Below are 24,932 nucleotides of genomic sequence, written 5' to 3' on the forward strand. Positions count from 1 at the left end.
TTCATGTTGTTCAGCAGACGCCTTTTTTTTCTCCATGTGCCGAAAACTATGCTAAATATAAATTATTATTGTATTTTCATCTGCTGTATTTGATTGAATTAATACAATTTATTTGTACTTCAGATATTGTTCACCCAATGAACCTAATCTAATATGTATTCTTTGTCCTCTAGTTTGCTAGAAAGTTTTACATTGCCCAGTGGTTCCGTGATGCTACAACCGAGGCCGAGAAGTCTATGAGGAACCAGAATCCGAAGGATGAGGACTCATCAGATGGACCTCAACATGCAAAGGAGATGGAAACAACTGGTGAAATTATGCAGCGGGCAGAGAAACGCAAGAAGTTCCTGCGTACCATCATTAGGACGACACCGGCCCATTTCACCACACTGAAGTAAGGATTTCACGTCGCGCTGTTGTGCTCCATAACAAACGTTTTGTTCACTAATCTTATCTCTGATTTGTGATCTGTTGGTTCTTTCCTTTACATAATATGGTTCTAATTAACATGGCTCTTCTCAGCTTGCTCTAAGAATGATTTAACTAGGACCTTTTTTTCTCCCTTCTCGTCAGAATGAACTCAGACACAGTGGACTATGAAGACTCCTGTTTAATCGTGCGTTATTTGGCCTCCATGAGGCCGTTTGCCCAGAGCTTTGATATTTATTTAACACAGGTAAGCTAAGAGTTCTCTGATCATCCTTTTTTAATAAAGTATAACGGCAATGAAAGACACTGTTAATAATTCAAACATTTTATTAATGTCAGTAATAGGGACATCCAGTTTGTTTTTACTCTGTAAAACCTTTAGAAAACGGATTTTGTTGTTGGGCAGCTTGGTTTTTTGTTGTTGTATTTACTTAGTATTTTCAGTCTTTTAAACTTTATTTTATTTTGCGATAGATCTTGCGAGTTCTTGGGGAAAGTGCCATCGCTGTAAGGACTAAAGCCATGAAGTGTTTGTCGGAGGTTGTGGCTGTGGACCCCAGCATTCTGGCCCGGGTATGTGAGAAGTTATATTTGTGAGGAACATCTCTGAATGTTAAAGTTTTATTCGTATTGCTATGTTGTTTTTCTATAGTAAATAGAAACCCTTTATGTTTGTCTGATCTAATTATTATTGAAAAAAACGGATGTCATTTTAGAGCTGTCTGTTTTAAACCTAAACTGATTTTCTCCGTTTCTGTAGTCTGACATGCAGCGAGGCGTCCATGGTCGTTTGATGGATAACTCCACCAGTGTGAGAGAGGCAGCTGTGGAGCTGCTGGGCAAGTTTGTGCTTAGCAGACCCCAACTCACTGAGCAGTACTATGACATGCTCATTGAGAGGATACTGGTACGTTTTCTGCTGATGCAGTTTGTTAGCAGCATAGTGACTTTTACACATAGGAGCAGAAGTTATAGTACTTAAATACTTCAGCAACTGTTACATGCTGGCCAAGTAAATGTTATGTACATTTTGATATTATCCACATGTTGGTGACATCAGGAATGTGATTTTGAGATCCTTAAATTAACTTCCTGAAGAAATGGAACAGGATTCAAACCAAGAATGGCCATTGTTTGATCCTTGGCATAATTGTCCTGTTTTTAAGTATAGTGAGGCTAAGACACAAAAAAAAAGCTCATGTCTGCAACCTGCATCTGTTCTGTGCAGCTTCCAGTCTGATAGCTTGCACCTCTCAGATGGGTTACTGTGTGAGATGTTATTTCTGGTACCTGCTGATTTTGTTTGGATTTTTCTTGTATTTTTGTGGGTTCTGGCCTTTAGGCTTAGAAACTCTTAAAAATACTGTAATTTTTAAGGGTGACACCATAAAGACTTGCTGCAGTCATTAGAGGACAAGCTGCATAAATGGTTAATTCTTACCAAGTCTTTTAGCTACATAAATAAAATGAAGCGGTGTGTAACAACAGGATTAGCAGATCTTTTCTTTTTTGTCTGGGTTATTAAAACCATTTGTACTGAAAAGTAGCAAAACAAAAATGCTTCTTTGAACTTTCCATCTGGTGAGTGAATATAGGGACATTGTTGGCCTGGTTGTCATGGAAATGTGAAGAAGGGTTCATGCAAAGTTCACCTATTATTATTGTCTTACACTGCCATCTGTTGGCAAAACAGTGCATATACTTAATTTGTAAATTTGAAAGAACCTTGTTTCAATGTAATGCTTTACAGAGCAGTAAATATTTGTGCTTAATAATATGCTAAATGATTTTTGATCCACAGGACACCGGTATCAGTGTCAGAAAGCGGGTAATCAAGATTCTCAGAGACATCTGTCTGGAGCAACCAACCTTCAGTAAGATCACTGAGATGTGTGTGAAGATGATCCGCAGGGTCAATGATGAAGAAGGCATCAAGGTATGGATCATCTTTCTATCATTATCTTTTTTATTTATTTGTTTTTTACTTCTTCTGTTCTCAATATAATAATGTAAATTTACCAATTGGTCTTCTAGATACGTTTTCCATCATATCAGTCTGTTTTTACAGAACTTGGTGTTTTGTTCAAAAGATGTAATCTATCTATTAATTGTTCTGTACAGAAACTGGTGAATGAGACATTCCAGAAGCTGTGGTTTACTCCAACTCCAGCACACGACAAGGAGACCATGACCAGAAAGATTCTCAACATCACTGATGTTGTAAGTTTTGCTGCCTTTTTTTCTATTCGTATGTAATCTTAGAACGTTGTTTAGGGCTTTATGTCTGATTAGCTACTCATATTTAGTTTCAGAGAGAACCTTGTATAATATTTTATCTACCTGTCTCCTTTTAGGTGGCTGCATGTCGAGACACTGGTTATGACTGGTTTGAACAGCTTCTGCAAAATGTAAGCTTTAATGTTTATGATTGGTAATTATGTTGGGATTGATATTCAAAATCTTGTAAAACTTTCTTCCAGCTTCTTAAATCTGAAGAGGACGCTTCATATAAGCCAGCTAAAAAGGCCTGTGTTCAACTAGTGGACAATTTGGTTGAGCACATCCTTAAATATGAAGAATCTCTCGCAGGTATGCAAGTTTTTCATTTTATACATGCATCTATATTGTTATGTTAGCGTTGTCTTTTATATAGATATTTGTTTTGGTTTTGAAGACACTGTATATCTTTAAAGGTCATACAGAGGTAATGGCTTTGTGTATTTTTATTTCCTCCTTCCGTAGAAAACAAAGGAGTAAACTCAACACGGCTTGTGGCATGCATCACCACCTTATACTTGTTCAGCAAGATTAGAGCGCAGCTCATGGTCAAACATGCCATGACCATGCAGCCTTATCTGACGACAAAGTGTAACGTAAGTTCTTCCATTTGATTTTTTTTTTCCATTGGTTTCAGCACCATCAAGTAATTGTGCTGAATGTGATTTCTCTAATTTACTGCATTAAAAAGCTGTTAACTGCGGTGTTGCTTCTACTGACAGTAGAGGGACCCAGCTGGTCTACACTGACATCAGTCTGTCTTGTTTTATTTTGAAAATTGATTACGGTCATCATTTGTCAGCTGCCTGGTGATTATAAGCATTGCTACAAGCTGGTGGTACTAAGACGTTTTCAACGTTATACTGTTAGAGAGCTGGACAGGGCTGTCGAAGGTCCTTAACCCATCAGCAGGACCGGTATCTACTCCTTTGTGCAAGGAGGAACAGGATGAATACTGCCAGAGGCCTACAAAGTGACCTCCAGTGGGCCACTGGCTCGAATGTCTCTGACGAAACCATTACAAACAGATTTCATTAGGGTGGCCTGAGGGTCCGACGTCCTCTAGTAGGCCCTGAGCTCACTGCCCAGCACCATGGAGCTCGACTGGCATTTGCCAGAGAACACCAGAATTGGCAGGTTCAGCACTGGCATCCTGTTCCTTTCACAGATTCATGTTCACTCTGACCTTATGAGACAGACGTAAAAGGGTCTGGAGAAGCTGAGGTGAACCTTATGCTGCCTGCAACATTATTTAGCATGATGGGTTTGGTGGTGGGTCAGTGTTGGTCGGGTGAGGCATATCCTTGAAGGGATGCACAGACCTGTACAGGATAAACGATGGACCCCTGACTGCCATTAGGTATCTGGATGAAATCCTTGCACTCCTTTTTAGACCCTTCATTGGTGCAGTAGGTCCTGGGTTCCTCCTGGTGCATGATAATGCTCCTGGAGAATGACGGAATCGGTACCACTGCCTGGACTCCACACGCCCCTGAAATCCAATAGAACATCTCTGGGACATTATGTTTGGGTCCATCCGACACCACCAGATTGTACCTCAGACTGTCAGGAGCTCAGTGATGTCTTGGTCCGGATCTGGGAGGAGATATCCCAGGACACCGTCTGTCATCTCATAAGGAGCATGCCATGACGTTGTCAGGCATGCATACAAGCATGTGGGGAACATACACACTACTGAGTACCATTTTGAGATTTCAGTTAACTGGACTAGCATGCTGCATCAGCTGTTTAAATGTTTCTGTAACTTTGGATTAACCCCTGTGGGAAAATGTTCATGTTCACCAAATGATGTGGCATCCGTTTGTTTATTACTCATTCCCTGTTAGTATGGATCTCCAACATGTTTTTTTTTTTTTTTTTCAATTAAGACCTGACATGCCTTCAAAGTTTTTCTTTAATTTGTTTTAGCAGTGTAATATGAGTTACACTTTATGAAATGGGTGACAAAAAATATTGGAACTTTTTCCACGCTGTTTTTATTTTATTGTTTTATGCACCTGTACTTACTTTTTACCCAAACTGCAACACTTTGTCGAGGTGCACTGCTACTTCTGTAATTCATCATTTGGACCCACTGTAACAGACTCTCCTGGTAAAGTGTCACATTTGTTTTCTCTGCAGACTGCCAACGACTTCATGGTTATCTGCAATGTGGCGAAGATCTTGGAGCTAGTCGTGCCCCTAATGGAGCATCCAAGTGAAACTTTCCTTGCTACCATTGAAGAAGACCTTATGAAACTCATCATCAAATACGGCATGACGGTGTGTGACTGTGGCTTTTCACAAACTTGCTTTGTTTTACGATGTTAAAATGTTGCAATCAAAGTTTACTTCTACGGTATTTCTGCCTTTTTTAGGTGGTGCAGCACTGTGTGAGCTGTCTCGGAGCTGTCGTAAACAAAGTTACACACAACTACAAGTTTGTGTGGTCTTGCTTTAACAAATTCTATGGTGAGATACGTTCACTTAACAACTCCATACATAAAATTTGATGCCATCTAAAAGGTGCATTCCAGTCTGCCTTTTGCAACAGTAACATAAAACGAAACAATCAGAACTTGCCAAAAATATTTTCTTCAAAAGAAATGAACTCAGTGTTGTTTTTCTTCTCAGGTGCACTTAACAAATTCAAGATTCAGCATCAAGAGGATCCCAACAGCACTACATTAGTAGCAAACAAGCCTTTTCTGCTGCGATCGCTCTTCACTGTGGGTGCCCTTGGTCGACATTTTGATTTTGATCTGGAGGAGTTTAAGGGCACCAACAAGGTGGGACAGTAGCTGTAGCATTATTTAAGGGTGGACAAAGCTCTGTGTTGGGGCTTTGATTCAGATTGGTATTTCTTTAACTAAGAAACTATGAGTTTGTCTAATAAAGTATATTTATTTTTGAATTGCGTGTGTGTTTTGTGCAGGTTATTATCAAGGAGAAGGTTCTCGAGCTGCTGCTGTACTTTACCAAACATGAGGATGAGGTGGTCAAGACCAAAGCCATCATTGGCTTAGGTAAAGTTACTGTTTCTCTACCTCTTTGCAGGCACATTTATTTCCAGCTGTCCTGTGTTTTTACGGCTCATTTTTCCAAGATGAACTTCTGGAATAGTCTTCAAATTTAGTGCAAACTTAAATATAGATCAGACAGAAATATCTGCATGGGTTTCTTTAGAATACATGTTAGTTTCATAAAATCATGCACAAATTTCAATGTGGTCTAAATTAGATTTGTTTATTATGTGTCTGGATCAGTCATCAATCACAGGTTGTTTGCTAGAAACATCTTTTTGAAAGGTAGTTTTGCTCCTGCAGATGAAAACTGTGGCTCTCAAATGTTTACACAAACATGTTAAGATGTCAGGTGACTTATATCCTTTGAAATTCAACCAAAAATCAAACCTTTCTCAATTTCTTTGCTATTAGCCTGCCAGCATGCTACATGTTGACTTGGTTTAATTCTCCAAATCAGTCCAAATTTTCTGTTACACTTCTTTCTGGGCTTTGAATAGACCGTTCTTCATGTTCAACTTTATAGTAGACACCTGAAAGTTTTGGCTCTGAACTGACTGGTTTTTAGAACTGTTGATAATTTCATTGACGTTGACAAAAAAACAAAAAAAAAACAAACGGAAGGAAGGAAAGTAACTCCAGAGAGACGAGAAAAGATTTTCTTCTGCAGGCCCGTCATGATAGGACGCCATTTATACCCACCCTTCGAAGCTGACATGATTTTAGAACGCTTTACTGTTAGCAGTTGCACAGGATCATAGGGTGAAAGGAAGCGGGAACAGACTCGGCGCGTGCGTTATAGCCGACATAAACACCACACAGAGAGGGAGGCCAGATGTCAGTCAAGAATTTATCGTGGGCTCATTTTCTAAGTCTGAAAAACCTAGCAATGTGACAGGGTTGTGTACACTATATATGAGGTTGGTGTTTATATTTTCTACAAATTGCCATTCTCTTCTGGCAGGTTTTCTTGTTATCATGCATCCAAGCCAGATGTTTGTGCCTGAGGTGAAATCCTTGTACAATGGTATCCTGGCCGACGGCTCCTCCTCCATCAACCTCAAAATTCAGGTCCTCAAAAACCTACAGACGTACCTGCAGGAGGAGGACTCACGAATGCAGGAAGCAGACCGAGAATGTAAGGAAAGTTTGTTGCCTCATACCAGCGACTTCAAGAATTAATATTATAATTTATCTTTTAGCACAGGATGAATTCCTTACCAAAGAGGACTTAATGAGCTAATTACCTCTATTAGAAAGATTGGATTACAACCAGCTCTTACCAGTAAACTCCCAAGGATTAGTAGTGTCATTTGATTTGTTTTTCTGTTTGATTTTCTGTATCATTGTAATGTTTTTCCTAATGTACAGCGCTTTGAGTGCCTTGTTGATGAAAAGCGCTATATAAATAAACTTGACTTGTGGCTGAAATAACATTTTTCTTTTCTAGCACTTTATCAGCACACCTTCTAACAGACTTTTTTGGGTGTAATATTGTGGGGAAAAACATGGCCTGGGCTTTTTAATTCGCTCATTTTTATGCAATTAACTTGGAGAAAATTGCAATTGTTTTTGTATCTTTTTAGGGAAGAAACTGTCCAAACAGGAGGATCTGAAAGAGATGGGAGACATTTCATCAGGGATGAGCAGCTCCATTATGCAGCTGTATCTAAAACAGGTGTTAGAGGCGTTCTTTCACACTGAGTCTAGTGTGCGGCACTTTGCTCTCAACGTCATCGCTCTTACGCTCAACCAGGGTCTCATTCATCCTGTACAGGTAAGACATCATGGCCCAAACAAGGTCAAGATCTATTCTAGACATTTTTTTGGGTTTCTTGTTTTAATCAGAACCACTACACAAGCATCGTGTCAACCTGACTTTTTTTATTGGTCTTTGCAGTGTGTACCCTACCTCATTGCCATGGGAACAGATCCAGAGCCCAGCATGAGAAACAAAGCTGACCAGCAGCTGGTGGAGATTGACAAGAAATACACAGGATTCATCCATGTAAGCTGCTGTTAATTGTTCTCAGCTTTCCAAGTTTAAGAATATTTTGAAGTGAATAAACCTGAAACACAAAAAACCATTGACAGTACTGATGACCTTTTATTTTTATTATTTTGCAACCACAGACCTCCGTAGACAAAATCTGCACTTTGATGAATACATTTATTACATTTTGAAATAACTTTTATACTTTAAAATGTTGCTCTAATATAAAAAAGAGCTTTTAGACAAAGATGCTTTCTTTGTTGTATTTAGAAGTAAAAACAAATAAAAATACAGCCACATGTACTAGACTACAACACAACAGCAAACAACCATTTGAAACTTCTGTCAACTCTTACACACCTTTTTTTGTACCATAACATTACAGATGAAGGCAGTTGCTGGGATGAAGATGTCATACAGTTTGCAGCAGGCCATCAATTCATCTCGTAAAACCATTGTAAGGGGCTTCAGACACGATGAGACCCACTCGGCTCTCTGCTCCCACCTCTATTCGATGATCCGGGGGAACCGGCAGCATCGGAGGGCTTTCCTCATCTCATTACTGAACCTCTTTGATGACAGCGCTGTGAGTCAGCCCACGTACTTTCCAATAGACCCCGTTTGCTAATAGTTTTTCTAATATATCAAATACGAAGTTATAAGCATTTATTTTAAGGAAGAGTTGTTATAGAAGGTATCTGTTATAATAATTGAAATCCTAAAAGGTTATCAGTGTAGTTAGATTATGTGAGGCACTAACTCCGTTTTGTTCTTGTTTTTTGGCCGGTTCTGCAGAAGACAGAAGTAAATATGCTGCTGTTTATCGCAGACGACCTGGCTTGTTTTCCATACCAGAGTCAAGAAGAGCCTCTGTTCATCATGCACCACATAGACATCACACTGTCTGTTTCAGGCAGCAACTTGTTGCAAACCTTTAAAGAGGTAGGTTCACAGGATCGGGGTTCCTCTACAGTTTGAAGAAATCTGAAAAGGAGCTTGGAATTTAATTTCAATATTTTTCAAGTCTGGATAATTATGATAAAAGGAACGAGAAGGTGTTGAAAATTTTATGTACTTCTAGACTTTATTCCCTATTCCATTGTCTGAAATGCCCTTTCTTCAGTCTTTTCTTCATTGTCTTTCCTTCCTTTTGTCTTTCTTCATTTCTTTTTTACTTTGGTTTTGTGTTTGTTTCTTTTCTTCCTTCCTTCTGTTTTTACCACCATGGGTCCTTTCTATACTTTCTTCCTTTTATCCTCAATTCCTATGTACTTCCCTTGCTTCCTTGCTTTGTCCTTCCTTCCAACTTTACAGTTTCAATTTTTTACAGGTTCCATAATTAGTCTGCCTACTGTAGAAATACCTGTCATACATTCATGGTGGACTTTGCATTTTAAAATGACACAAAAAGGACTGAGAACTGGATAGTTGAGTCTGGATAAAATATGGAATTTCTACATGAAAGATGTATAGGAACCCTGCAGGATGCTTTCCCATGTATACATTTTTCTTTGATCAGTGATTATGTTGCATGCATCCCACAGAAGTTGGATTAAAAAAACAGACATTTCTTTCAGAAGTTTTGGGTTTTACTGACATTACTTTGTTTTTTTTCTCATATCAGCTTCTACTAAAGGAGCCAAGACGTAAGGAAAAGAAAGTAAAGCTGTGGAAAAACACATCTGATGGTGAGGATGAAGAGGAAAAGATGAACTACGACTCTTCCAGAAGCGATGAAGAGGAAAACTACAATAGTGACGGCAATGAAAATGAAGACAATGACGACAATGTGGTACATCGGCCAAAGAAGTCCAGAAAACCTGTTCAAAACTCAGACAGCTCAGAGTCTGAATCTGATTTGGAGGATTTGGACGTTGAGGATGTGGACAAAGTAATGAGGCTTCTGCCAGAAAGTCCCACCAGCCTCTTGGATTTTGCCAATGCAGTTCAGGGCATCTTGCTTCTGCTCGTGCTCAAACAGCATTTAAAGAACCTCTATGGATTTTCTGACAGGTAAGATCTATCAGGCATGTCCAGACTAAAGGATTTTCAGCCGTATTAAGATTGCTGTTTATTCACCTCATTAAATACAAAAATGGAATAATAAAGTATTTCTCTGTTTTCACATAATGTCACAAGAACAAAAACCCTACTGTAGTGTCGTTTTCATCAGATGTCATCAGAATAGAATGAATGCCATAAATTTGGATTTATTTGAAAAGTTCATAGTTAAGCAAAAGTGGGAATTAACTGCACCTGAAAATCAAGAAATGTTATTTCTCTCTCTCCTTGAACAGTAAAATTCAGAAGTACTCTCCGACCGAGTCAGCCAAGGTGTACGATAAAGCGGTGAACAGGAAAAACAACGTGAACTTCAACCCGAGACAAACCTTGGACTTCATCTTCAACAACATGGGTAACGCCACGCTGACGGAGGATGTAAAACGGCGGATAGTCAAACAGTACCTGGATGTAAGTCCGGAAACAACAGCTGATACATTTCTCATCACATCACCTTTTTTTCCAGCAATTTATCTGACATTTTTTGTTGTTTTTACTTCTTTTACCGTTAATTTGTTTGAAGATACATTCTTACATAACTATCCTTTGTCATTTCTTCTAGAAAGTCTCTCCAACTGTGTATACTCACATTTTGTTTCCAAAATTCACCATGTTCCAATCTTTCTTATAATTGTCATCATTGTGTACAGTTCAAGGTTCTGATGGAACATCTGGATCCAGATGAAGAGGACGAGGAAGGAGAGGCATCTGCTAGCGCCAACATCAGAAACAAAGCCATAAACGCCCTATTGGGAGGCTCTGGGCCCATGTCAGGACCCAGTCCGCGCAATCAGGCGGGACCGGAGACGGATGACGACGATAGTGATATTGATGAAAGGACCCCAGGGGTGAGATGAATAGATTCGCACAATATTTAATAGCTCCTGCTGAGCTAAAACTAATGTTGATATTTTTGCTAAAACTTCTTCCTCATGGCAGTCCTCTCGAAGGTCAAGGCGAGCCGGCGACTCCTCTGATCCAGGCCGTATGAGTGAAACGGTCGAAGCTATGGATGTGATCGCCCTCTGTTGCCCCAAATACAAGGACCGACCGCAAATAGCTCGAGTCACACAAAAGACTCCCAATGGATACACCATCCACTGGATGGCAGGCTCTTACTCGGGACCCTGGGCGGAGGCCAAGAAAAGGGACGGCCGTAAATTGGTGCCTTGGGTGGACACTATTAAGGAGTCGGACATCATCTACAAGAAGATTGCCTTGACCAGCAACCACAAACTGAGCAACAAAGTTGTACAGACTTTACGCTCACTATATGCAGCACGGGAAGGAGGGGCTAGCTAATGGCTCCTGTTCTTTTTTTTTTTTTTTTTTTTTTTTTGTTTTGGTTCCCCTGCTCCATTTCTACTTTATAAAAATCCTCTTCCCTGCTCCTGCTCCTCCTCCTGTGTCTGTCACCTCCAACAACACAGCCAAACTTCACTGGATTCCTACCTAGCTCCTCTTCCTCATTTTTGTAAGAGAACACAAGAGGGCAAGGATATTTGACACTACATATTTTTACATGACTTATTCTTGCAAAAATGACACAAAACATGAGACTTATATTAGAGGGGGACTGCTCATGTTTTGCTTGTGTACATGTTCAGAGGATAGAATCCTGAAGACATTAAAGGAATAATTCACCCAGATTATCCCTTACAAGGCTATCAGAAGAGAGACCTGGAGGGAAATGTTTCGTCAACATTGTTGTGGGAGCTCCTTCGCTGTTGTGCAGCAGATTCTAGTCGCTCATTTCTACTCCCACTGTATCATAGTTTAACATGACAAAAAAACTAAAATGTTTATATCTCTGAATACAAAAAAGCTGTAAAAAAAAAAAGAATAAAAGCTTAAGTGAATGTTGGAAATTAGTCTTTTTGATGTTCTTATTAAAGTGTTTTTTGGAGTTTATTATACGACTAGCACCCTGATGGTTTTTTTTTTTTTTTTCCTTTTAGCTTTTAGATATTTGGAAAAACACAAAAGTAAAGAATAAAATAAGATTTTTTATTTTTGTTCACATTTATTTGTCCATGCTGTACAATGGCAGAGTCCTCTGAATATAATTTATTCTATTTCGAACTACGCATGCAGTATATGTGGCCTATTGCAGGAAGATATTTTGTAAATGTAGATTTTGTTGTATTAGGTCACCCTAGTAATAAGAGGAAAGGGATTCATACCCTTTTGGTGGAACAAATACTGCAATAAATTTTCTACTTCTCTTTGTCACTTGTCTGCTCAAACTGTTAATATGAGTTCATTTTACAAATGCAAAAATAATGAATGAAGGTGTTGTAAGTGCATTTAAATGACACAAAGCTTATACTAGTAATGCCGAGCATTGGTTTTAAGTCCATGGACCCAAAACAAATAATATACTATGTATTTGTTTCTCCATTATAGAGGGACAAGACTGCCACAGTTCAATAAATAAGTTAAATATTTCCATACCTCATAATTTTAATAAGATTTGAGATGCATCAAAAACAAATTCTATAATTATTAATTTATTTAAAACAAAATGAGTAATAATTTGTATTTGTGTCATAAAATTTGTATTCATATCTCAAATGTATACACATAGGTATTTAAAAAAAAATTTACTCTTGTTCTGTGTTGGGACTTTATTTTCTCTGTTGACCTTATTTGTCAAAATTGAACAAGGTGGTTGGTCTGCAGTAGCGTTGTTTTGCAGGTCAACCAATCAGATGTTGGGGTCACTTATAGTGACACTTAAAATTATTTCATAATAGCCTAGCAAAGAAAATACAAAACAATTATACATGCTTTTATCACAAAAGGAATTAAAGTTTAAATGAATTATTTTGACATTGCAAATTAAATCAATGTTAATTATTGTCAAAGAGCTTCTGCAGGGTCATTAAAAGTCATTTAAGGCGTTTGAGCTTAACAGGTCTTAGAAAAATTTTATTTTTATTATTTTTGTTTCTTTTTAGAAATTCTCTTCTGTCACTTTTGCCCATTGATTTTTCCAACTTCGCATAGTTTTTTGTCATTTATATCTGTTTTTTATATTAGCATTTTGAAGTATTAAGATAAACTTCGTATGTGTCCTATTTTTCTCTTTTTGTTTTTTTTTTTACTACTGAACATTAAGCCATGGGCCATAAGTGATCCAACTACAAATTTACAAGATGGTCTTGTCCATTCACCCCTTTGTGTGATAATCGACGCATCTAATCATTTATGGAGAGAAATTTGTTCTAATGTTGCTGCAAGCAAAAGAAATTCATAGCTTTTTTTGATAAAAACCAATTGATCACGTACAGGATTACGTTTTCCGTCATTCGCTAAAATTGAATTCCCCCCCGTCAAATCATTTTTGGACTGTGGTGCACGCCGTACAGACGTGACGTCATTGCTATTCGTATTTTGGATTGTTTTCGCGGGTTGACTAAAAAAAAAAAAAGGCCGTATAAACGGTTCATTTTGTAAACATTAAGTTGTTATAAAGCTGCGGGGATATGGATCGGTACGTTTAAATGCTCTTTCTGCTTGATTAAATCTACGATGCATTCTAAATGCAGCGAAAATATTAATGTCCTCCCTGCTTGGATGAGTCGTTATTGTTAGCAGACAGCCGTTAAATTTAAAGTCAGCTGCCGCAATGTTTGCTGAGCCACTGAACGACTCTATATTCACCGTTTTTACATTTCGTTGTGCTGAGTTGCATTATTTGTATTGAGTTATATTCAGTAAATATGGGTTAGACTTTTTTTTTTTTTTTTTCTTGCTAACAGCCTTACTGCTAGTTAGCCTGATAGGCTAGCGACAATGGGCTGATTGTCAAGACAATTTGTAGATAAATGTGTTGTATTTTATGTAGTAGCCATTTATTAGAATACGATCTATGCTTTATTTATTTGTTTGTATCAAGTGGACGGCTTAGCCGAGCAAGCAGCAGACAGTCGGAGATACCGATGAGGGTCCAAGACAGCAACAGGATGAGCATGGTGTACACAACGCCTCAGAGGTTTGTTGAAATTATCTTTATACCAACTGTATTTAGAGCTTTTTATCCGGTGCATATTTTCCTGCATTCAGAAATAAAATTAGTCTTTCACCTGAAACTGGCTCGGTGCCTCAAAATTGTATGTTTAGGTAAGTAATGTGAAAACATTCTTACGTTATTTATCGCAGGAAAATGTGTTTGAGTTTATCGGTTATTAAGTCAATTCGCATCAATTCTATAGGTCATCATTTTAAATCATATTGGTCTTAAAAAGAACTTTTTTTTTTTAAACCATGTGACACACCTACATATTTGTTTTTTTATGTATTAACGTTTTAGACAAATGATCCTAGATATATAAAATAATTTCTGTTCTCAGCATTTTGAAGAATTGAGATAAACTTTATGTCTTAATTTTTTTGTACACATGTAAGTCTTTCTCCAGCTTTTTAATTGTAATTGTGAAGTAATACGCCTCCATTTACTGTGTGTGTATATGGATTTTCTTGCAGTAAACAGCCTTCCTTTGGAAAGCTCAGCCTATCCAAACCCTCATCTGTGACCTCTGAAAGGAGGACCAGCTTTTTTGGGCCCCGGTAAGTAAATAATATTTCAAAAACCCAGAAAGCAGCAAAATATTTCCAATCATAACACTAGGCATGTGCTTTTAGGTGATTTTCATGTTATTGTAGTTTAGTAAATATATCACGGTTTAACGGTATTAACAAATATTTTAAACCAAGTCTAGAACATGATCTAGACATGATCTTATTTATAACAGAAAAGCAACAATTATTCATACTGCTCATAAAATAAGGGTTATAATAAAGTTATTTACTGTGTTTTTATATAATGTTTTTGATTAATACACAGGCAAATGCAAAACTACCCCATACTAAATATACTACTGGTTTTTAAAATGCTCATTTCACAGAATTTTGCAACGTATTTTTGTTTTACTCTTTACAGAGTAACACAACTAGTACAAGCTGATGTTAGCAGGTTAAATAGTCGGACTAGCACTAGGGCTGCACAATATTAGAAAATCTTGCTATGGTGATATCAGTTGCGATATATCCCCGTTTTCTTCTTTCCTTTTTACTCATCTATGCTTCCTAAACTCTGTGACCCTTAGCATAAATTCATTTGTGTCCGTGGTGAGCATCTGTTGCTATGAGACTGTCCAACCGGCTAAATATTACATTAGCAAGTAAAATGCAAGTTCATAACACTTAGAATTTATCAGCTAACTATTATTGCGTTCTAAACAGTCCTTTGTGGTATAAATATTGCACACATTGTTATTACAATGATATTTGCGATATATTGTGCAGCCCTACCTGGCACTTTCTCTGGCATTTCATGAAAATGACTTTAAACTGTAGGGATGGTAAAACAGAGCAGTTTGCTGTTTAAAAACTTGAACTGTTTGAAACTTTGGTAAAGCTTTATACTTTGTGTGTATTAGGCATGGGCCTGTTGGGGCCCATGCCTAATACAGGTCCTTCTCAAAATATTAGCATATTGTGATAAAGTTCATTATTTTCCATAATGTAATGATGAAAATTTAACATTCATATATTTTAGATTCATTGCACACTAACTGAAATATTTCAGGTCTTTTATTGTCTTAATACGGATGATTTTGGCATACAGCTCATGAAAACCCAAAATTCCTATCTCTCAAAATTAGCATATTTCATCCGACCAATAAAAGAAAAGTGTTTTTAATACAAAAAACGTCAACCTTCAAATAATCATGTACAGTTATGCACTCAATACTTGGTCGGGAATCCTTTTGCAGAAATGACTGCTTCAATGCGGCGTGGCATGGAGGCAATCAGCCTGTGGCACTGCTGAGGTCTAATGGAGGCCCAGGATGCTTCGATAGCGGCCTTTAGCTCATCCAGAGTGTTGGGTCTTGAGTCTCTCAACGTTCTCTTCACAATATCCCACAGATTCTCTATGGGGTTCAGGTCAGGAGAGTTGGCAGGCCAATTGAGCACAGTGATACCATGGTCAGTAAACCATTTACCAGTGGTTTTGACACTGTGAGCAGGTGCCAGGTCGTGCTGAAAAATGAAATCTTCATCTCCATAAAGCTTTTCAGCAGATGGAAGCATGAAGTGCTCCAAAATCTCCTGATAGCTAGCTGCATTAACCCTGCCCTTGATAAAACACAGTGGACCAACACCAGCAGCTGACACGGCACCCCAGACCATCACTGACTGTGGGTACTTGACACTGGACTTCTGGCATTTTGGCATTTCCTTCTCCCCAGTCTTCCTCCAGACTCTGGCACCTTGATTTCCGAATGACATGCAGAATTTGCTTTCATCTGAAAAAAGTACTTTGGACCACTGAGCAACAGTCCAGTGCTGCTTCTCTGTAGCCCAGGTCAGGCGCTTCTGCCGCTGGTTCTGGTTCAAAAGTGGCTTGACCTGGGGAATGCGGCACCTGTAGCCCATTTCCTTCACACGCCTGTGCACGGTGGCTCTGGATGTTTCTACTCCAGACTCAGTCCACTGCTTCCGCAGGTCCCTCAAGGTCTGGAATCGGCCCTTCTCCACAATCTTCCTCAGGGTCCGGTCACCTCTTCTCGTTGTGCAGCGTTTTCTGCCACACTTTTTCCTTCCCACAGACTTCCCACTGAGGTGCCTTGATACAGCACTCTGGGAGCAGCCTATTCGTTCAGAAATTTCTTTCTGTGTCTTACCCTCTTGCTTGAGGGTGTCAATAGTGGCCTTCTAGACAGCAGTCAGGTCGGCAGTCTTACCCATGATTGGGGTTTTGAGTGATGAACCAGGCTGGGAGTTTTAAAGGCCTCAGGAATCTTTTGCAGGTGTTTAGAGTTAACTCGTTGATTCAGATGATTAGGTTCATAGCTCGTTTAGAGACCCTTTTAATGATATGCTAATTTTGTGAGATAGGAATTTTGGGTTTTCATGAGCTGTATGCCACAATCATCTGTATTAAGACAATAAAAGACTTGAAATATTTCAGTTAGTGTGCAATGAATCTAAAATATGTGAATGTTAAATTTTCATCATGACATTATGGAAAATAATGAACTTTATCACAATATGCTAATATTTTGAGAAGGACCTGTACACACACACACACACATTCCAACAATACTTCTCTAGTGTATTTTACTATTTTTACTTTTTCATGGAATTACACAGCAAGTTAGATTATGTATAATTATATTAATTGAAGTAAGCAGCAATTATTCAGTAATATGCAGAGGATTTTTTAGTCTCTTCTTTTTATCATCTCTGTAAATACCGACTCTGTGTTTTCTGTAGTCACTAATCCTGTTTTGTTTTCGACACAGCAGTGGCTTTGAAATGCAGAAACAATGTTTTTTGTTTATTATATATTGATCATTAACTGCAGGACTAGTGGTGCCAGCATGCATCTCAACAGTATCATGCCAGGGTTTGGAGGAACTGAGAAGCTCAAAGATGCTAGACCCCTCCATGATAAATCCTTTGTTCAGCAATGTATCAGGCAGCTGCATGAGGTAAAACGTATATTTGTATCCATACTGTCATCTATACTGATGTGAAGCGGTAATTTGTATGGCTGTTTGTTTTAGCTGAGTTCTCCATAGTGAACCTCTGAAATCTACTGGGACTGACATAAAGAGTGAAATGACTTGCAGGCTTAGTTCCACATTTGTATGAATATAATTGTAATGTTTGCTCTTGAAAAATGGTGTTTATGCAAAATATCTTATCGATTAATCATTAGCACTGCTTCCTGCATGTGTGAAATGAATTTGTCAGTTGATCCTTATCTCCGGGTTTGTATCTAATCAGTTTTTTTTTATTTTTTATTTAACTTTTCTCACCATTATTTATTTCAGTTCTTGACAGAACAAGGTTACCCGGGTATGTTGTCAGCCAAAACTCTTCAGTCGCCCTCTACCAAGGAGTTTGTAAAGATGTTTGAGTTCATTTACTGCCAGCTCGATCCGACGTTCAAGATGCCAAACTCCAAAGTGGAAGAGGAGGTTCCAGCTATGCTCAAAGCATTGAGGTAAAAGTACAATCTTCAAACCTTTTGTGTCATTTGGACTCTACACAGCACTCGGTACACATCATGATTAGAGAAAATATTTGAGGGCCTTTGCATTTAAAAACCAATTTAGAACAACTAAAAGCATGTTTAAAGCCAGGTCATCAATATAGAAAATAAACGAGGGAAAAAAATAAGTCAAGACTGTTTTGTCCGTAGTTGATGGTAAATTGCTGATTCTCTCCATCTGTTTCTTCAAAGGTATCCTTTTGTTCTCTCCAAGTGCTCAATGTATTCGGTTGGAGCTCCACACACCTGGCCTCAGGCCCTGGGTGCTCTCATGTGGCTCATAGATAACGTCATGGTGAGAAGCACAGGACTGTTATTGTCTAGGGGTGAAACAAAATCATAAAAAGAATCTATAATTTGTTTAGGGTTTTCCATCTAACAACTGTTTGTGTTTCAGATCAGCTGGAGTTTGAATAAGCAGGAGCTTCTGTTGAGTGAGTTCTGTGAGGAGGCAGACATAATCGAGGAAGGGGCCGAGTATAACAAGGTAGTCCAGCTGCCTTGACTTAAAAAAAAAAAAAAAAAAACAAACCTTAGTGAAAAGAAACTTGGACAAATTTGTTTAAAGGATGCACAAAGCTGTTTTCCCTGTGATCAGTGCCTTCGACAGAACTGGTGCAGTCATCTTTACGTTGTCAAAATGAATGACTTCTAATGCTCAATTCATGTTTTGATATTGCAGCTTTTCCTTGACTACATGGCTGATACCTACTCCAAGTTCATGCACGGCGAAGATGTTTTTGAGGATGAAGATGAGGCGTTCTTCACCAAACTGAGTAAACAAAGCAATTCCCAAAACGCACAATTAGGTGTTAATGTTGAATAATCAGTGCATTACCACAAATTGACCCTGAGGTTATTTGAAATCCACATTTGCATTCAAGAGTTTAGTCTAAAAAAAAAAAAAAAAAACAACATGAATTGAGGTAGAAAAATTAAGGAGAAGTCCGTTTGCCTCCACAGAGCGGCTTTACAACATTGATGAGGCTCTGCTGGAATCGATGGAGGAGAAACACAGGTTCCTCAGTGTGGAAGTGGGGCGTCTGGAGAAAGAGAATCAGGCAGTAAGAGAACCGTCATTACTAGAAAAAATATTCCCCGTAGAAAGATGTTTGTGACCTAGAGCTGTGCGAAGACTGGTTTTGTAAAAACGCCCTTCATTGTTGGGGGCTGAACTTTGCAGCCTTCTGTCAGTTGGTGTTATTTTTGTCCCCCCCCCCCCCCTCCCCCCCTCCACAGGATCCTCTGATGGCGAAGAGGATGGAGAAGGTGAAACTGCAGACGGACCTTAATAAGCTGCAGAGTTATCGAAGCAACATGGAGTCATTTAAAGGCAACCTGGAGAAGAAAGCCTTAGAACTGACTGAAGAGCTGGAGACCACTGGTAGATATGAACAATGCACTGTTCTTTTTTGTTTTGTTCTTTTTGTGATTTTTCTTCAAATTTCAGCATCACAGCACTACAGTGTTATGGGAGCTTCATCTGAATTAAATTGGACATGTCATGCAAAATCCACTTTTTTTAGCCCTTGAATACATTTTGGTGTGAGTGCAGAAACGTTGAATTTAGTCTTTCAGGCGCTGAAAGGATATCTTTATATTCGTTTTGGGTCGTATTTTTCAATCCGTTCAGTTTTCTCTAATCTCAGTTACGTTTTTGGAACCATTACGTCACAGTATTTGTTTGTATTTCTATGTTAAAGAAAAAGTAAAGAGGTAATGGTAGCAGGAGCTCCTTTGTTTTAGGCTTTGTTTAGGGGAGGAACACGGCTAAACAGGTAAGCTCTGAGCCAGTAGTTAGTAGCTGGAATTGCTCTTTTAGTTGCTTTATTTAGGAAAGAGACTGAGTTGAACACAGAAAGGCAGAGCCTCCCTATATAGAAAGATCATGAAGTCACAGACGAGATTTAACTTCTATGAAGAGAAAAAATCCTAGTTTCCAGTCACATGACTACTGGGTCTGTCGTTGTGCTCATTCTCTCATCCTGCAACTTTTCAGTCAGTCATCTGGAGACTCTAAAGCAGGAGAGGAACGAGCTTCAGCACCTCCTGCAGAACCAAAAGTTTACTCCATCTGATGTGGAGAGGATCAACAGAGAGAAGAGCGAGCTTCAGCAGACCATCACCAGTCTCAGCAAGTCTCTTGAGGACGCCGAACAACATAGGTGGAACGAAGAAATTGCTCTGGCGAAAGTGATGGAGACGGTATGTGCATCTGATATTAACAGGAGGGTCGGGCAAATCGAGATCTCATGGGTTTTATTGGTTTTACATTAATGTACTCATTTAAGGATGTGAACAGTAATCGTTCTCATTTGTTACTAGTCGGGTTTTTCTTCTGAGTTCTTTATCCTTCCTTTAATCCCAGGTGGAGCTGAAGCTGACCGAGTACAACAAGCTGGCCCGAAAGCTGAAGCTGATTCCTCTCTCCGCAGAAAACGCCTGCGGCCACGATTTTGAAATCAGGTCGTTTGAATGTGGATCCGGCAGCGGAGTTCAGCATAAAACACAGATCCAGGTGCTCCCAGTTAATAACAGTACAGTTAGATGAGGGCTTGTTTACTCTCTCTGTATAACACAGCAGTTATTTTAAGTTTTGGTCAAATCTTTTTATTTGAATAATCAAATGTGAACACTAGAGCCCTGAAATGTTTTTTGTACATTTTGCTGTGTTGTAGATCCTTCTGAGAAAGCTGATCAGTAATGTCGAGGAAGAAAACAGCCGATTAACAAACCTAAAACTAAGCCTGGAGGAGTCGTCTGAACAAGTAACAATACTTTTTTTAATGCTGGAATTTTGCAGATACATCTTAGCAGGATTTTCCTCATAGTAGTGTTTTTCTCTTAAAGGTCAGTTCCAACATCGTGGATATGTTCAACGATCTAAAGCAGATCAGAGAGCAGATCCGCAAGCTGGATGAACGGCTGGATGGTAACATGCAGGTACGACTCACACCAAAACAAACAGTTGCTCTATGTATTCAGGACCTGATTAAGCATGTTTGCGTTTATATAGGAGCTGGCCCGAGAGGAGCAGGAGTGGGCATCAGAGATGGAGTCTTTGGAAAACCACCGCAAGCTTCTTGAGAAGAAGATTAATTATGGCTATGATGAGGCTGTGCAACAACTGAAGGCAGAACAACAACAGTAAGCAGCAACTATGAATGCCTCTGCAACATGCACATTGCTGAATATTTTCATTGTCCCTCCTGGTAAATATATATGTAAAAAGCCTTAAAATAAATTCATCTTTTATTACAGCAGCATGATCTCTCACTGAAAAATGCAGAACAAAATCCAGCGCATTTATTCAGTGTAAAATCAAATGATTATACTTTACTTTTTTAGGTTTATCATTATGTTTATGAGCTTTTCATTATTAATTAGGATTAAAGTCAACTAAGGCACATTTCTTCTAGCTGCTGTCCACTAGGTTGGACAAGGAGCTATATTTATCGTGCTACTACTATTAGTTAATATCTCCAAAACTCACTGTTAAAGAACTGCAGCCTTGAGTGGCATCTTGAGGTCACCAGGTATCCATAACAACCATCAGACAATATGTTTATGCCAGGAAACAAAATCATTACTGTCCCACCATCACGAATATGGGACCTTAGCTGGAATCATTTGCTTTAATCGACTAAATGGAGCTTTTTAGGATGAATTTGTGGAAAAGCAGCTCTTGCCCACTGTTAAGTGTGGTAGAGGAACTGTGGTGCTGTAAGCCTGTTTCTCTTTCCAAAGGATGTATTGCAAAACGAACTCTTGAAATACCGGGAAATAAAAAAAAAAACAAAATGTTTTTGAATTGTCCCGGCAAACTGAAAATGGGTCATCACTGTATCTTTCAGCTGAATAATGATCCAAACCTTTTGGCTAAATCAACACACAAAGGCTTCACCACACACATCATCAGCCTATTCCATTGGTCATCTCAGTCCTCAGTACTGTAGAGAAGCCGTGGGGTCGGAGGAATGCTCAGAGATCCCTCTATGTCCCTGTCCCAGTACATACACTGCACCCTACGCCCCTCTATGAAGTGTGTACTTTCTAACAGTGCACATAGGGGTTCAAGTGCACAGGTTGAAAGCATGCAAAATTGGAAAAAGTTTGTTCGAAAGGTAATTTCAATGTTATGGGCTAGTGACTGCCCAAAATCACCCTGAAGCCGATGGCCGAAGTGTGGATCGAGGGCACGAAGGGAGTGGTACTAAGGACCACTCTGGAGAATTGGGATACACTCCGCACTCGAACCCATCAACAGGAACGCACAATTCAGGGACACAAAGGTGGAAGCGCGAGTATTAGGATAGGGCCTATGTGTGCTACAAGCTTCCTTCCTTCCTTCCTTCCTTCAGTAGAGATATGTTGTTGTAGCTTCTTCTCAGTTTTCTTATTTTCTCTTCTTAAGGTACCACCTCGTCGTACAGGAGACGAACGAAGAGAGGAGAACAGTGGCCAATAACCTAGCTTCTGTATTTACAACAGCTGCAAACTATCTGTCCATTACTGAGGTAACGTTCCTACACCTGTTTTCTCAGAACTCAATCTGCATGTCACAAGAAAACCGTGGTATTGTTTACATACTTTATGTGTATTAGTTGAACCTCTAAATACAAATGCATCTGAATGCGAATTTGTCTATACGAATATATAGGATGTCGTACGCAAGCGCTCCAGAGCGTGAGCTACAACCATGCACACCTCTCGCCATCCTGGTTTTGTGATGCTCCATGTGCTGCTGGATGTGCACACTGTCTCTGTGGCTGACACCTAAACCAGCAGACGGTAGCAATCTCAGCTTCAGAATCATCAGAGAGATTTGAAAAAGTGTGAAGCTTTTGTGCACACCATTACCCAAGCAAAGCTGCCTCATGCGACATAAATCTGTAGAGTTACAATGTTTACAGACTTTTCCTAACATTTTGAAGCAGATGCAACTGTCATTTATTCATTGCAAGCTCGGAGAAAGCGATATAATTTCTGCCAACGTCTCAGTGCGGTGGATATGGAAAGCCAGGGATGCCAACATTTTTCCTTGTGTTGGGCCCACTGCAGGATCCTCTTGAATGGAGAACACACTATGTCTTTGCATAAGTGATAATGGACGTCGTTTGTCTTTTTTAAGAACAAACTAAAATATATTTTAATAAATTATAAAAATAAATCAAATCTTAATTGTCTCCCAGAGAAATTAGTCATTTTCTTTCTTGTTCATTGTCACCACACAATCCTAGCAATGTTTAATACAAGATTATTGAATCATATATAAAATAGGGGGGATTTTGAGTGCTGGGCAGGTCTTGGCAGGGGGTTGGAATGAATTATTTTACTTCCAGTTGTTTTTAATGTGGAATTATGTTTCCAAATACAAATTTTTAAGACACAAACTGCTTATTGGAACAAATTAAATTTGTATCCAGAGGTTTTACTGTATTTGTAGTATCCCGCTTCTCTACATGCTGCTTGGTAAACTCTTTTTTTTGTTTTCACTTTTTTAAATGTGGTTCTTCTTAAGCTGGATTTAGCTTCCTGCTCTCACTGCACGTGTGTCCTGTGCTTTGATCTTCAACAGAAGCATCTGGAGGATCTGCACAGCAAAGTGCAACGCATCTGCTGCAAGGCCGTCGAAGAGGACAAGGCAGCTGTTCAGAAGCTGTGGGAGCTTTTAAAGAGCTCCCAGTCTGCGACTAACTGTTTATAAAGAAAAATAATATCTACCTGCTTCTGTGTTTGTACAAAAGATTCCCTCCCACCAGCTCTGTTTCAATTTGTAAATATATGTTATATATAACTTTATGTTGTTATTTCAAGTTTTCAGCTCCTGTATTTGGATTTTCTACTGAAAATGCTAAAATCTATCAAACAACACCAACATTTTAAAGTGCTTTTTCTGTGTCCTTTAGTCAGGATTCCTTTTCTTTCCTTAGTTCCTAGATATGTGATGCTGCAATAAACCACTAGATGGCAGCACAGTTTTACTGACCGCTCAGACTTCTCTGTTGGTTTTGTGTTGGCTGAAAGTCAGTCTGTTTTGTTAATTTTTATAAATAAATAAAAATCTGCTAAATAAACTTATGATATTAAATATTTAATTGGTGGATTATTAATTAATGACATTAGTGATCATCTACCACGTTTTGCAAAATACAACAAGAATTACAAGACTAACAAATCCAAAAATATATGAGATTTCAATTAAAAGTTAAAATATGATCTAAGGAAACAGAATTGGGCCACCAGCTATCAAAGCTGTGACATTACTATAGCTTATGAAACATTTCTAAAAATATTTATGACATGACAACTATATAAAAGCTGAGTAGTGGTCCTTGGATGGCTAAAAGACTACAAAACCCCTCTAAAAAGAAAACACTATAATAAAGCAACTGAAAAGAACATGAGTGAAACGGCTTGGTTTTAATAAATTCTTTGTAAATCTTGGTCAGATGTTTTTTTTTTTTTTTTTTGAGAAACATCCTTGTAACACCAAATGCATAAGAATTTGATAAATTAGTAGAAAGAAATCCAAACTCAATGTTCCTTTTTCACAAAAAGAAATAAATGATACTGTTAAAAGATCCACTCTTACACAACATTGATATGTTCTTGATAAAACATGTAATTGGATTTCAGAACTGTCACAATACAATTAACCTGTTCATTTCCTAATAAAATGGCCTCATGTCTTCACTTTGCTGCTGCAAATTAAACTTTTATCAAAATACATTGCATCTTGGTTTTATTATCTGCTTTTAAAAACAGACTGAAGGACCTTTTTAAGGAGTCATAATTGTTTTGTTGAACACATTATTCTTATGTTGAAAATGTTTGTTGTACTCCTCATTTCTCCTTTTAAATATTTTAGCCCTTTCAGGCTAACATTGTAAATAAGACATTGTTCTTAATGTTTTGCCTGCTGAAATAAAGACTTAATAATAATAATAAAATGAAAATAGCCATCGTAATCTCATTATACACAGCATTATGTGAAACTGGGAGATGTGAGTTTTCAGTGTTTGGGCATTGCTTCTGGGGTTCAGCAAGGGTCAGTTTTGGGTCCTAAATTCTTTATAAT

The 24,932-nt window shown here is 38.5% G+C and overlaps 2 protein-coding genes across 5 annotated transcripts in view; both read left to right on the forward strand.

Moving 5' to 3' along the window:
* nipbla (NIPBL cohesin loading factor a) overlaps nt 1-12,015 on the forward strand; it is a 33,428-nt gene extending 21,413 nt beyond the window's left edge. For all 4 annotated transcript variants that reach the window (XM_047380777.1, XM_047380779.1, XM_047380778.1 and 1 more), the window contains 22 exons: nt 174-394; nt 574-676; nt 904-1,002; nt 1,190-1,336; nt 2,231-2,365; nt 2,551-2,649; nt 2,784-2,837; nt 2,910-3,018; nt 3,172-3,302; nt 4,849-4,989; nt 5,085-5,178; nt 5,341-5,495; nt 5,642-5,732; nt 6,694-6,867; nt 7,316-7,506; nt 7,630-7,737; nt 8,108-8,308; nt 8,518-8,664; nt 9,347-9,735; nt 10,020-10,194; nt 10,434-10,631; nt 10,723-12,015. In XM_047380777.1, coding sequence (XP_047236733.1) covers nt 174-394; nt 574-676; nt 904-1,002; nt 1,190-1,336; nt 2,231-2,365; nt 2,551-2,649; nt 2,784-2,837; nt 2,910-3,018; nt 3,172-3,302; nt 4,849-4,989; nt 5,085-5,178; nt 5,341-5,495; nt 5,642-5,732; nt 6,694-6,867; nt 7,316-7,506; nt 7,630-7,737; nt 8,108-8,308; nt 8,518-8,664; nt 9,347-9,735; nt 10,020-10,194; nt 10,434-10,631; nt 10,723-11,085 — 3,525 coding nt within the window. In that variant the 3' untranslated portion in view covers nt 11,086-12,015. The remainder of the gene's footprint in view (nt 1-173; nt 395-573; nt 677-903; nt 1,003-1,189; nt 1,337-2,230; nt 2,366-2,550; nt 2,650-2,783; nt 2,838-2,909; nt 3,019-3,171; nt 3,303-4,848; nt 4,990-5,084; nt 5,179-5,340; nt 5,496-5,641; nt 5,733-6,693; nt 6,868-7,315; nt 7,507-7,629; nt 7,738-8,107; nt 8,309-8,517; nt 8,665-9,346; nt 9,736-10,019; nt 10,195-10,433; nt 10,632-10,722) is intronic.
* Nucleotides 12,016-13,140: 1,125 nt separating this feature from the next.
* ndc80 (NDC80 kinetochore complex component) lies at nt 13,141-23,949 on the forward strand. The gene is made up of 17 exons (XM_047380345.1): nt 13,141-13,279; nt 13,685-13,780; nt 14,272-14,355; nt 17,159-17,285; nt 17,631-17,803; nt 18,044-18,146; nt 18,249-18,338; nt 18,534-18,627; nt 18,815-18,915; nt 19,091-19,235; nt 19,851-20,056; nt 20,220-20,369; nt 20,530-20,619; nt 20,702-20,794; nt 20,868-20,998; nt 22,266-22,368; nt 23,430-23,949. Exons 1-17 carry the CDS (start codon nt 13,272-13,274, stop codon nt 23,556-23,558), a joined length of 1,923 nt encoding a protein of 640 aa, XP_047236301.1. The 5' UTR covers nt 13,141-13,271; the 3' UTR covers nt 23,559-23,949.
* Nucleotides 23,950-24,932: the final 983 nt, after the last annotated feature.

Source organism: Girardinichthys multiradiatus, chromosome 12 (genome assembly GCF_021462225.1).
Source record: "Girardinichthys multiradiatus isolate DD_20200921_A chromosome 12, DD_fGirMul_XY1, whole genome shotgun sequence".
NCBI classification, from domain to species: domain Eukaryota; kingdom Metazoa; phylum Chordata; class Actinopteri; order Cyprinodontiformes; family Goodeidae; genus Girardinichthys; species Girardinichthys multiradiatus.

Bases quoted from the DNA above. Each gene is read 5' to 3' on its own strand.
- ndc80 (XM_047380345.1), top strand. The intron at 17,286-17,630 runs GTAAAACGTATA...TATTTATTTCAG, and splicing joins GTATCAGGCAGCTGCATGAG to TTCTTGACAGAACAAGGTTA. The intron at 19,236-19,850 runs GTAGATATGAAC...GCAACTTTTCAG, and splicing joins TGAAGAGCTGGAGACCACTG to TCAGTCATCTGGAGACTCTA.